This window comes from Leuciscus leuciscus (genome assembly GCF_965113295.1).
Source record: "Leuciscus leuciscus genome assembly, chromosome: 15".
NCBI lineage: Eukaryota > Metazoa > Chordata > Actinopteri > Cypriniformes > Leuciscidae > Leuciscus > Leuciscus leuciscus.
Window position 1 is genome coordinate 39,069,388 of NC_138739.1, and position 13,893 is coordinate 39,083,280.

Here is a 13,893-nt window from a genome sequence, read left to right on the forward strand (position 1 = left end):
CGTTTAGCCTTTTATGTTCAAACCGGAGTCAGACAAAGATGGAGAAGTGACAACATGTAGACAAACTTTTCTCATAGCAGCAGAAGGATAGTATACCAGCATTTAGGGGGGCCTTTGAGCATTGATCTGGAGAAGAAGGGGGCCTTGGAGTAAAAAAGGTTGAGAACCACTGCTTTAAGGGACTTTGGTCTTGTTTCTAAGGCTGCGTCCTCCGGAGGTCATATTTGTCAGTCACGTACGTCATTAAGGCTGCCTCATTTCAGAAAAGTAACCATTACATTCCAGAGAAAGAAAGAAATTTCAATAATCTACACCACAGAAGTAATAACGGTCAATTTTATAATTGGATACACAGGTTTCCCTTGCATCCTAAGGGGATGGAGGTAAGAAGTGAGGAAAGGAAATGAATATGCACAAATAAGAAATGAGTAGCACCCAGTATATGACTCTATAAAAGGTAAAAAAAAGACCTACCTGAATGACTCAATGAGAACAATCAATGGAAAATGAGATACAGGGGTTCCTCATGAGTAGGCTATGATAAATGCTTAACCAGCACTACTGTGGTTATCTTGATGATTAAAAGGAAAACATTTCACTGTAAACTTAAAGTAAGTGAAACTTGCATTGGCCCACAGTTTTTTAATAGGCCGCTTCTCATTAGATATTCAGGACAAGCCCTGTGTGGGTGCTGGAAACTGTTCGACACGCAGGTTAGAGTCATACTTCTCAAGGTGTTTGCATGGTTTGCGGTTTGAAATGGTAGGTTTGGCTGTTCGCAGAAATTTCAGAGAGAAAGGAGTCTTCTTTTTCTCCAGCTCTCGGTTTAAAACGCAGTTTATGACTCCATCAACACTCCTACTCACAACTGCCAACACACACAGCCACATCTGATGTTATCTCCGTGGCCATGCTTATGTGAACCTTCCGACAGAAGTAAACAAAAGCAAATGCTCTGAGGCGTTCAGGACTGTGTGTGTAAACAGCAGTTGCATTTTTTCTTTTGTTCTTAAATCAGGATTCAGAAATGACAGACTGTGTAAATATGTCTATATTTTGAACTCCTTCAGCATTTTTTTACAAATCTTATGAGAATACTTTGTGGCTATACATTCATATGTAGTACAGAAATCATTCAAGTACAATATTTACAGTACAAACATAGTGCAATAATCAGCATGTAAAATTTACATAACAGTACACTAAATACAGTCACTTATATTTTTAACATGAATAGTGTTAGGATATACAGAAGCATTTTAGTAGCGCATAGGGAAATAACAGCAGGAGTATAACAAAACCATAACTAATTTTCACTTTTTCTGATGAAAATGTGAGTGATGTTTGTCAATGCAAAACTTGGCACAACACTCTCAAGTCACTATGATTTTCGGGTCTCGATATGACTCAGGTCAAGCCCTGGGGATTTTTTGGCCAGTTTTATCAAATCAAATCGTAAGTCTTATTTTATTAAATGTAATAGCACATAAACCTCTCTTTATAAGTCCCACAGTTTGAGTTATCATGCCTGTGTTTACCACAGACTGTGCAAGTATGAGCAATAATATGCTTGTGGTTGCAACATAGCCTCCTTGTAAAAACGTGCCTCTACCTACATTTTTGCAAAACTTTAAAACCGTACCAATACAGACAATTCACTGCAGTTTCCAGCTGAAATGAACACTAGTGGCAGTAAAACACCACAAAGTCAAACAGACAACGTTTATTCCAGCTGACACAAATAATGATTATGGGGCAGATTATTGATTCATATTTTCATAGTTCTACTAATAATACTTTGTATGTTATTACTTCAAAACTATTTCACCATAGTGTATGATATATATGAACAAATATATTTTGATATTTGCATCACATAACCAGCTCCATTTGGCTTTTCTGATGTAGCCCAGCTAACAAAAATATGTTATTTTTGCTAATGTGCCCATTAAGTTATGAAAACCTTATTTCTGAATGGCCAAAACATTTTAAAGTGTTTTAAAACCATTTTCCCTTGGTTATGCGAACTTTAAAGTGACATTTCATTTGATAATTTTGCAAACATTATGGGAACGTTAGTTTTGAATGTTACCATTCTGAGATAAACATGAACATTCTAAAACAAGTAGTAACATAAAAAAATAAAAAAATAAATGTTCAGAAAACAAACTATGAATAAATATTGGACATTTGGAGAACATTATTAAAGACCAGATAACTTTGAGCAAACGTTCTATTAAAGTTACTGGAATAGCATTTGGCAGAGAGCTAAGAATGTTCCCTGTTAGCTGGGAGTAAACTTACTCAGTAGCTCACTGGGGACAGGGACTAGTACAGGTAAGCTACTGATGCTAAGCGCATGGGTACAAGTCCCGTGAAACTCACGACAAAAAAGCTCAGAGATTTGTAGAAGCGAGTGTAACCCTTCCTGTTCTAAACGCACAGCTCTGAATGGGATTTGAACCGGTGTTTCTGGCATGGGAGGTAGGCTCTAACAAGGACGCTAAAGACCGCAGTCTCTAGTGTCTGTCGTCAGTGCACCTCTTGAGGCCAGGGGTGTGAGGTTTACTAGCACAGATAACTTTACTAGCTGAACTCCGTTACACTCACCCAAATAAACCTCACTCCCATCCGGGTCACGGCACCAATATAACCCCTGTTTTACTCACACAGCTCTTACTAGCTGGCCTCAGTTACACTCACCCAACTAAACCTCACTCCCATCCGGGTCACGGCACCAATGTAACCGCTGTTTTACTCACACAGCTCTTGCTAGCTGGCCTCAGTTACACTCACCACCCCAAACCTCACTCCCATCCGGGTCACGGCACCAATATAACCCCTGTTTTACTCACACAGCTCTTGCTGGCTGGCCTCAGTTACACTCACCACCCCAAACCTCACTCCCATCCGGGTCACGGCACCAATATAACCCCTGTTTTACAGCTCTTACTAGCTGGCCTCAGTTACACTCACCCAACTAAACCTCACTCCCATCCGGGTCACGGCACCAATGTAACCCCTGTTTTACTCACACAGCTCTTGCTAGCTGGCCTCAGTTACACTCACCCCCCTAAACCTCACTCCCATCCGGGTCACTGCACCAATATAACCCCTGTTTTACTCACACAGCTCTTACTAGCTGGCCTCAGTTACACTCACCCTACTAAACCTCACTCCCATCCGGGTCACGGCACCAGTGTAACCCCTGTTTTACTCACACAGCTCTTGCTAGCTGGCCTCAGTTACACTCACCACCCCAAACCTCACTCCCATCTGGGTCAGGGCACCAATGTAACTGCTGGTTTACTCGCACAGCTCTTGCTAGCTGGCCTCAGTTACACTCACCCCCCTAAACCTCACTCCCATCTGGGTCACGGCACCAATGTAACCGCTGGTTTACTCACACAGCTCTTTCTAGCTGGCCTCAGTTACACTCACCCCCCTAAACCTCACTCCCATCTGGGTCAAGGCACCAATGTAACCACTCCGTTTCTACTCCCACAGCTTCAAGCGGGATTTGAACCGATCTTTCTGGCATTGGAGGTGGGCGCACTAACGAGGACGCTAAAGACCGCAGTCTGTAACGTCAGTCGCAATGTGACTCTTGAGGTCAGACGAGTGAAAATGACCCGCACAGCTGTTACTAGCTGGACTTTGCTACACAAGCTGAAATGGCATGGTTGCTTCAGCAAATGCATTTTTATCTCATGCTAACACTATCGGTAAGGTCTAAGGTATAGGATTTAGTGTAGGTGGTACATTATTTTCAAACAGGATAGCACATTAACCTTTAGCGCCACTCACTGGATATTTTATTTTAAAAACTGCCCCGATATGTACAACAAACAACGTAATAAAACATTACCAGATTCACGTTCTGTTTCAGATCAAACTTAACGGTTTCAGTGCCACTCAATAGACAGTTCACCTTGAAAGTGTGATGAAATGTGCAAGAAGCTACATAATATCATTTTGCAGAAATGTCACCACAGGCACGTTTTTTTTCCAGTGAGCTTGTGTCGCATAATACGAAACAAATATATTCAAGTACCTCGGGTTTCTTCATGGGGGCTTCTGTGGTTAGCACCTCACTATGACTCAGTGTTAAACTCTGTGGCACATTTACAGTAACAGTTTGAACTAGTTAACATGAGAGGATGTGGCAGTTTGTGATCATAATTAATATCAAAAATCATAACAGTCCTAAACGGTTCATTATTTTCTCCCAAATAGTATATATTAGGTTTACATGAGCAAATGTTAAAATAGACTAACTTTAGTGGACAACGCGTGATATGATTCTGATTTTACTCTGACTATCACTTAATGGCAGGTACTTGCTGTTTATTTCTCATCCGCCCACCCGGCGTCTGTTTTTGCTGAGGGAAAATGATGGCAGCATATTCCACTCCGTCCTGGGCCTTTGATGTCGCCTCGGCATGGTTTACTCTGTCATCTCTTTCAGGTCTATTTTGAAAGTCTAACTCTCCATACTCCACACAGCTGACGACCACAGCACCGGATCTCCCACACTGCCCCTGCAAACAAGCCCAAGCCATAAAAACACCAAAAGTGACGAAAACAGAGCTGAAATGGAATTAGTGTCCAAATGTTATTGAGTAGCTTAGGGAAATAAAGAGGACATGATCATACCTGTTGTGTTGTTCTGTTGTTCTGAACGGCTGGGTTTTCTGCGTCTGAGAAGCCATGCATTTACAATTAGCAAACAGTTAGCACTGATATGCTAATAAGATTTCCACAAGCAAACTACCTGATCTTATAATGAGCTACAAAATGGCCACTTGTATAAAATCACTTAATTAATAGCTGATGTCAACTTTAGCAAATGTCAATACAGACGATTTCCTAAACATAAAAAAGCTGAATGACTTTTATGACCGTTTCTTTGTCGTAGGATGAGAATGTTTTAGCATTTCCCCAGCCCAGTGTTATAAATCTCTCGCTAATATAGTAAATCTGCAAATTTACTTATTTTAATTTAATATTTTTCATTCTTTTTTTATTTTCTTTTACTTTGTCTTATTTTTTCTCTATTTTAGATTTTAGTTGATTTTATATTTTAAATACCTGAAGCTGTGTCCCCATTGATCTGTTACTATATTTATTTTCCCTCTCAAAGTAATGAACTATACCATAAATAAATAAAAACAAAGCGGTGAACTCTTCCTGGATAAGTTACTGTATATTTCACAGTTATGGATTATTGTAAAATGTCAACCCTGTTACTGTGGTTTTTAAAGCAAATAAAACATTTAAAAAGCATTTAGTTTAACGACCTTGAGCACAAGACTTGTAAATGTCGATCTGTAAAACCTCAACCCTGTTATCATCAATGCTTTTATTAGCTGAAAGCGCAATTACGTCCCAACATACCATTCAAAAGTCTGGCTCCATAAGATTTTCTAAAATGTTTTAGAAAGAAGTTTCACCAAGGCTGCATTTATTTGATCAAAAACAGTAAAAATACAGTAAAAATAGTAATATTGTGAAAGAATTATTTTATTTTAAAATAACTGATTTCTATCTGAATATATTGTAAAATGTAATTTATTCCTGGGATCAAAGCTGAATTGCTCCAGTCTTCAGTATCACATGATCCTTCAGAAATCAACCTAATATGATGATTCGATGCTTAAGAAACATTTCTGATCATGTTTTCTGGATTCTTTGATAAATAGAAAGCTCAAAAGAACAGCATTTATTTGAAATAGAAATCTTGTGTAATATTAAAACTATCTTTACTGTTGCTTTTGATCAATTTAATGTGTCCATGTGGAATAAAATTATTAATTTCTTTCTAAAACAGACCCCAATCTTTTAAAGTGCACACCAGAAGTTATGAATTTAGCATGAGATGGCCCAATGCACCTAAAACATTTTTTGGCTGATGTTCCAACTTTGAAATCTTACAAACATTTAATTGTTAAAATCACCCTATCCAACTCTTAAAGCAGCTGTTTTATAGAAATCAATTTGTATCCAATAATGATACTAGCACACATTACCTGGTTTTCTTGGATAGGTCCTGTAGAACCAGAACAATATGCCCACTAAGAGACATATACATATTATGAGTGATGTAGAGAAGAAAATTATGAATGATTTTTGTTCCGATGTCTCCGGTTTAGGAAGATTCGTCACTATGTCTTCATGCGGAGTTGTGAGTATATATTCTGAAAGAAAAAGCACATCTTTATAAACGGCAAATTATTATTAATAAAAACTTTCATTACAATTATCTAAAAATGCAGACCCAATAGCAACAGTACATAATGTTATATGAGTATTTCACTGAACAAAAACAACACACAATTGAGGTTTTAAGTGGAAACCCACCTGTTGTTTTATTCCATAATTTGACTTTAATATGGATTCTGTTGCTCTCTATATAAGGGGTTTTACCCTCAGCAAGTACCACAAGATGATACACTCCTTCATCTTCCAGAGAGAGATTTGTGATGTGTAGTGTGACAGACCTGTTTCCCACATCACTGAGTACAAATCTTTCTGAGCAAAAAGAGGGTGTTTGTTTGCAACTTCCTATCTTTTTCTCATTTTTGTACAGAATGGGTAAACTGTCGACAAAAGAATCTTGAAAAGTGAATTTAACGGTGATGTTTTCTTCCGACGTACCATTGACTTCATGCGTTGATTCCACTGAAATAAAAAAAATCACACTGTCACTTTAAAATATTTAACTGTTTAATGGCAGGTTCTCATTGGGACAACTTACCCCAATCATCAATACACTTTCTTTTTTTTTTTTTTTTGGAGCCAAGATTTAAATTTTGGTAAAACTTTATAAAAAGGTTTCTTTCATTAATTATCATGATCTAACAATGACAAATACTTCAACATAGGGCTGTGCAATTAATCACAATCGATTTTTCAATTTCAATGATAGATTCCAACGATTATGAAAATAATAAAGGTAAAACAATTATTTGTGTTCTGCTGCCGTATTCTGTCGAATACGAAAGAGACAGCAACATCCGGCCCAGATCCGGCCCACATCTGGTACTCATGGATTCCACACTGCCTAGATGTGGGCCGGATCCGGGCCGGCGCTATGTTGCTGTCTCTGTCGTTCCTACCTAAAAGCCTGAACTTTTCAAACATCCAAATCAGCCAAATAAGTGAGTGTTGTAAAACGCAGTCTACTGTTGCTAAACCTCTATATTAGACGTGTTATAAAAAGCACATTAAGCCACAAAAAAGACACTGTTCACCAGGCGGCACTCTGTGTGCGCACCGAGACGAGAGCCGAACGCAGATATGCAAAGTATACGTGGCCTTCGGATACACGCCGAAGCGGTCAAATAGCCTACACACAAAAAGTCAAAGTGCCGTTTTGGCAAGTATTCTCGTAAACACAGTCGGTTTTGTCTTAAAGGGTTACTTCACCCAAAAATGAAAATTCTGTCAGTAATTACTCACCCTCATGTTGTTCCAACCCCATAAGACCTTCGTTCATCTTCGGAACACAAATTAAGATATTTTTTATTAAATCTGACAGCTGGCTCACTCCTCCATAGGCTTCTAAGACATTATAACTTGCTGGCCCAGAAAATGCATTAAAGACATCGTTAATATAGTCCAAGCGACTACAGTGGCTCAATCTTAAGTTTATAAAGCGACGAGAATACTTTGTGTGCGCAAAAAACAAACAAAAATAACAACTTTATTCCACTTTTCATTTCCTTCTCTCTGGGCCTCGAGTTAGTTCACGTAGTGTAACTGCGTAGCGCTTCTGTGTTATACGTCACACGCATCACACACATGACCAGCGTCGGCCAATAGTGAGCCTACGTGGTCACGTGCAACACAGACGCGCTGCGCTAAAACACTACGAGGCCCAGAGAGAAGGAAATGAATAGTGGAATAAAGTCGTTATTTTTGTTTGTTTTTTTGCGCACAAAAAGTATTCTCGTCGCTTTATAAACTTAAGATTGAGCCACTGTAGTCACTTGGACTATATTAACTATGTCTTTAATGCTTTTTCTGGGCCAGCAAGTTATAGTGTCTTAGAAGCCTATGGAGGAGTGATCCAGCTCTCGGATTTAATCAAAAATATCTTAATTAGTGTTCCGAAGATGAACGAAGGTCTTACGGGGTTGGAACAACATGAGGGTGAGTAATTACTGACAGAATTTTCATTTTTGGGTGATCTAACCCTTTAAGTGTATTTTGTGTAACAGCATATTGCATCCATGCATTCGGTCTTAAAGTGACAGCAGCCTAATAAACCTGCTGATAATCAAACAACAAAAGACAAAGGAAAATCATTCACCAATCTTGACTAAATAAATTAAGTAGCTTTAATAAGGCTTAATCAATATTTGACTATACAGTAAGAAAATGCAGTGCTGTTTTACATTTGATTTATTCCATTTTTGTTGTAGGCTATTACTTATCTGAATACCACTGTTAGTACATCTTCCTGAACAAAATAAAACACTTTAATGTATTTTTTGTTCATTTACATTTATTTTGTCTGTTTTGTTTTGTTTGTAATTAGTTTCTTTGTTCTTACTGTATTGCTGACTGTTGACCTGTCTTCGGTTTTGAGGACCTTTTATGCTCAGTAAGCCTGTAATAGTTTTTGATGAAGTACCGATAACTAAAATTTCACTGATATGTACAATTTCTCATATCGTGAAATAATATATTTTTTTTTCATATCTCATATCTCATAGATCAATGTGAAAATAATTGCGTTTTCAATATTGACCAAACTAATCGTGATTATGATTTTTGCCATAATTAAGCATCCCTACTTCAATAGTATTCATTAATCTTGATCTCAACATTTCCTAATACATTTTTAAGATCAAAAGTTGTATCAGTTAACATTAGTTAATACGCTGTGTACTAACATGAATGGGAAGATTTGCATTAGCTAACATTAACAAAGGTTAATAAATGCTGTAAAAAACATTGTTAGTTGGTTTAATGCATGCCAACTGTTGACAAATGAGACCTTTTAAAGTGTCACCTTAACTTTTGTGTGTATAAAGAAACCTAAACTGAAAAATATGAACTTAAATGACAAATCTGACAACTTCAGTGAACCCAAACACTAAGTCTGTGTCATGATGTTTCTTTTTCGTGATAAATAAAGCTTCTCAGAGTTATCTCATTATCAACATGACGGTGTGATAAAGGTCTGAAACTCTTCAAAAGGTTGTTTTGCAGATCTCTGGTTTCTCACATTTTCCATGAGTCAAAGGAAATTTTTCGGTACTTCAGTTGGCTCTCTTGTTTTTGTACAATACTACAAAACCTTTCAATAAAAATATATTTATGTGTAATTACAGTGGACAAAAAAGTACATTATTTGAACACTTAAACTGGATGTATAACGTGAAATTTCAAATCAAGTGTCATTTATTTGAAAGAAAAAATGCACAAGCACACTTATATCAAATGTACTGTTCGACTATATATATATATATAATGCATTAACTGCCATGCATTTACTTACATGAACTAACAATATTTTTTACAGCATTTATTAACCTTTGTTAATGTTAGTTAATGCAAATCTTCCCATTCATTTTAGTTATTCATATATATATATATATATATATATATATATATATATATGAATGATATTTATGCAATTAAATGAATAGATTTACAGTGTTTTAACCAACTTGAATGTACAAAAATGTTCACATTTCTTTGGTTTTATATAGTGCCTTAGTGTAAGAAACACGTTTACAAAGCTGAAGTGAAAATGCCGTACAAATCAGCGAACTCAACAGACAGGAAAAACAAAACCCCCAAAAAAAAAAAAAAAAAAAAAATGATCGTGACCTCTTTTACTCACCGTTAAGAATCAAGTACAACATGACTGCTAAAAGTACGAGTTTCTTCTGGAGGTCACACTTCATGCTGCAGATGGAAGAGAGCATATGAACAGGCAGCCAGCAGAGATGCAAACGCCTTCCCGTTTCTGCTGATTTATGCTTTGCACTAACATTCTGTTTATAAGAAAACCTCCGTCTTTCAGTGGGAGGTACAGACAGGAACTGTCATCGCATTCAGGCTTTTTTTCCTCTATCTTTTGTTCACTTTCAGTTCTCTATAAGCCAATAGCATGAGGCTAGAGATTCTACAATCTAAAGAAATGAACAGTTGTAACAGTTTAAATGTGGTCTGGTACATATTTGTGATGTGATTTTGGATCCTACAGTTTTGTCAGATCATTTCATCTCTCATGTGTTCACACAGTCTCACCACAAGACCACCGAGAGACCACCCTGAGTTTCACTATCCCGCAGAGGAAGTGTGTGTGTGTGTGTGTGTCATGCATAAACTTCCAGAAAACTTATTTAGACTGCATTAATTTATACATTTTAAAACTTAGGCATATTTAAACAACCCAAACATAAAGTTGGTGGAAAACTTTGACAGCAGAGTTTAATTAATTAAAAAAATACTGTTTTTTTTATTTATGTTAATTTCCGGTTTTTGGAGATGCAAGGTTTCCGCTCGACAGCGACAATTTGTTTGAAATAAATAAGTAATATACAACATGTGCAAAAGAAATATATACATGTGATTAAAATAAATACAAAACTAAATACCATAATATAAATAAACAAAATATTATTTTCAAAATATTATTTTATATTATGGCACTTTATATACATATATATTACATATATTTTTTCCACAATATTATTGTCTTTATACATTAAAATATATAGCTGCCTTGTAAATTTTAGGATGAGGGTCCATGGCATCCAAAATGTGACCCTTCCTAAGCTAATGTGTGGTTTTTATTGTGTTTAACTAATGTATTATGTCTTCCACACTCAATATGAATTCATTTAGGATAGTTATGTTTTTCCAGAAATCGCTGAGCACGTTTCCATCCATGACGTACGGACCGGTTTAGACCGAACGCAAACGCACCCGTTCATGTGCGTGACGTCATGACGTCAGACCGTTCCCCGGATGAAACCGAGTTGTTATGACAACGACGGAAAAGCCGTAAAGCGAAAGTACGGTTGCACACCAAACGGTGTAGCTCGAAGTTTTTCATTCATGGATGCCGGAGCTAACACGTATCTCATTAGACCGAATTATAAAGACAAGTAAGATGAACTGCTGTTCCTTTCCAACGCTTAAAACTAAACTCAGCCGGTTAAAATGGCAGCTAGCTAGGCTTAATATTAATTATAACAGGACACGCACAGCTCTAAAATGCATTTATGGAGAATTAACTTGCTAAACTTATACCTTTGTCGTTCGTTTGTCCTGTCGTAGGTTCAAGGCAGGGGTGGCAAAAGAGTGCATCAGAGAAATCCTCAGGGAACAGCTGTATGGAGTGCAGTATAATCCTGACGAGGTTCCCACTTTATCTACATCTTTAGCAGACTCTATTAAAAACAAGCTGAAAGGTAAGAAGCGCCGATACTGGTCGGTTTCGTGCTGACAGGGATTTAAAATATTAGAGTAACTTTACTCCATTGCAGTGCTTGAGTAATATTTTGGGCGAAAATGTACTTTACTCAGGTACGACATCGTTTTATAACAAGGGAAAGGCCGTTTATTGTGTTTAAAAACCGGTTGATGTCATATTTTTTTTCGCGAATTAAATTAATCTGTATAATTTAGGCCTATACCCACTTCCCAGTTAACAAAAATATGTTCTATGAACGTTTTCGCTAACGTTCAAGTTATTTAAATTTATTTAGCTTATTTGATTCCCCCCAAAAAAAGAACAAAACGGGAACGTTAGGGGAGCGTTCTGGGAAGTTAGATTTCTGCATTCGTTCAAAACAAAACAATACATTTTTATAATTTTACAAACATTGTGGCAACGTTACTTTTGAATGTTCTCTGATCATTCTGAAACAAATAGCAACATTGAAAAAACTAAAACGCGTTCAACCTAAACGTTTTCAATGAACAATATATTAATAATGTTTCTGTGCTCACGTTTTGTGAACATTATTAAATACCAGATCGCTCTGAATAAACATTCTACTAACGGAAAAATGTTTGTTCATAACTTTGAGATAACTTTGCCAAACTTCTTGAGACTGTTCCCTGTTAGCTGGGTTTTGTTTAAAAGATTAATTGTACTATTTCAATTTTCACAATGTGTTTCCAGAGTTTTATTAGCACCAGGATTTGTTATTTTTTTGTACAAATTTTATTTTTTTTAAAATAAGAGATGCCAATATTGAGTTAGCTTTAATGACAGCAACATTAAAAATATTAAGCGCACAAACAGTGCTTCTATCCTGAAAAATAGCCTTGTTTTCATTTGTGAAAAATGAAATGTGGCGTCTACTCTGATTTAAGCCGGGTTCACGCTTTACGATTTTAGCCACGATTAGCCTAAACGATTCCTCTGATATGGTCTGAAGTCTGATTGCTAGTTTGACATGTTCGCATACAGCCGATTAATGGCCATTGCCATCAGATTTTACCTCTGATGAAATTCTGCCAGTTGCAGAAGATTTGTATGTTGTATTTGTATGTTTTTTGGCTAGAAATGTTGCATTTGTTTGATACTTTGAGTATAGAGTATATATCATAAGCATATAGTGATGATGTTTGTGCTCTTTTCAGATGTGGGCTTTGACAAATACAAGCTCATCGTGCAGGTGGTGGTTGGAGAGCAGCGTGGACAGGGAGTCAAGTAAGTGTAATACTTCTTAGGAAACCGAATGTATTGTGAAAAAAAACAGGATGGTCTTTAGCCAACCCGAGCACTCGTTCTGCGTTCTTCATACGGTATAGACCCACAACCACACACACTATCACACGCGAGACATGTCCCTTAGATGTTTAGCTGTGACCTTTGGGTTGTTTGCCACTTAGATGAGGTTTCTACTGAGGATACTGATCTTTCTAGGACACCCACATCGAGTACGGTGTAATCTGACTCACTGTGGTCTCATGTCATGAAACCAATATCGCAGGGCATCTGAATGCATTTGCAGGTCTAACTTGTCAAGAACTTTTCAATAAGGTCTTATCCCAGATGTTTTCATACTGTACTTTAAAGATCATCTATTACCATCGACGGAAAAAGTGCAATTTTGTCAGTTACATATACATAGTATATAGAATTCAGATTATTATTATTATATATTTTTTTGTGAGATACAATTCGAGTGTTTGTAGCATAAGGTCAATCTTTTTCACTAAGTATGTTTTGATAGGATGGTTGCACGCTGCTTGTGGGATGCAGACACTGACAGCTGTGCTCAAGATATATATATGAACGTAAGTGAGGAATTACTTTTACTGACTTTGCATTAAAATGACTTTGAAATGTGACTTTGTTTATCTTTCTTTTTCTAATAGGACAGCTTGTTCTGTGTGGCCGCTGCATTCGGTGTGTATCATTACTGAAGACACAGAAGATGTGCTGAGGACCAGATATTTTGTAGACGGATTATTTTTGTGATATTTATTTAAATCATCACATTCAGTTTTTTTATATCAATCGCACTCATGTTTGTTGGTCTGAATACCTCTCTGTATGATATTACTGTGTGAATGCCGGAAATGTTAATGCAATGCTGTTTCTTATGGATTAAAGACATATAAGTCCATTCCTGAATGCCGTCTTAATGAAAAATAACTACATAAATTACTACTCATTGTTTATGAGAGTTACAAGAGTCAGATGACCCAGTTTCATGCTGGAAAGGGTGAATTACATACTTTTGGTAGCTAGAAAAGGATTCCTAAATGACCTCTGACCTGGCTAGGATTACAGTTTTATTTAGTGGTTTTGCTTGTCAAGAAAGCTACTGTAAGTTTTTCAGGCAACCCATTTGGAAAATTGGAAAGAGACATCCTTTCCGTAGCATTCTCAAAAAATTGTGATCTATTTCA

At 36.8% G+C, this 13,893-nt stretch overlaps 2 protein-coding genes across 3 annotated transcripts; one reads left to right on the forward strand and one right to left on the reverse strand.

The window, feature by feature from the left end:
- Positions 1 to 1,036: 1,036 nt before the first annotated feature.
- Positions 1,037 to 10,034, reverse strand: LOC309475371 (uncharacterized protein). 2 transcript variants are annotated; one of them, XR_014197615.1, is made up of 6 exons: positions 9,857 to 10,034; positions 6,361 to 6,681; positions 6,030 to 6,197; positions 4,657 to 4,700; positions 2,987 to 4,541; positions 1,037 to 2,899 (listed from the first exon to the last, which is right to left on the reverse strand). XR_014197615.1 is itself a non-coding variant. In XM_082138146.1 (5 exons), exons 1-5 carry the CDS (start codon positions 9,939 to 9,941, stop codon positions 4,323 to 4,325), a joined length of 837 nt encoding a protein of 278 aa, XP_081994272.1. In that variant the 5' UTR covers positions 9,942 to 10,034; the 3' UTR covers positions 1,037 to 4,322. The 2 variants fall into 2 exon arrangements, 1 of the variants encoding a protein (XP_081994272.1); XM_082138146.1 differs by having other exon boundaries at positions 1,037 to 4,541.
- Positions 10,035 to 10,989: 955 nt separating this feature from the next.
- dynlt2b (dynein light chain Tctex-type 2B) lies at positions 10,990 to 13,607 on the forward strand (the record flags this gene model as incomplete). Its single annotated transcript, XM_082137710.1, has 5 exons — positions 10,990 to 11,129; positions 11,302 to 11,435; positions 12,616 to 12,685; positions 13,212 to 13,275; positions 13,357 to 13,607. The coding sequence occupies 5 exons, from the start codon at positions 10,990 to 10,992 to the stop codon at positions 13,402 to 13,404; spliced, it is 456 nt and encodes a 151-aa protein (XP_081993836.1). The 3' UTR covers positions 13,405 to 13,607.
- Positions 13,608 to 13,893: the final 286 nt, after the last annotated feature.

What these genes read in the sequence shown, in the direction of transcription:
- LOC309475371 (XM_082138146.1), bottom strand. Translation starts at nt 9,941, where the DNA reads ATGCTCTCTTCCATCTGCAGCATGAAGTGTGACCTCCAGAAGAAACTC. An exon ending in ATTATGGAATAAAACAACAG is followed by an intron (nt 6,198 to 6,360) that starts GTGGGTTTCCAC and finishes TTTTTCTTTCAG; the next exon opens with AATATATACTCACAACTCCG. An exon ending in ACAACAGAACAACACAACAG is followed by an intron (nt 4,542 to 4,656) that starts GTATGATCATGT and finishes GCTTGTTTGCAG; the next exon opens with GGGCAGTGTGGGAGATCCGG.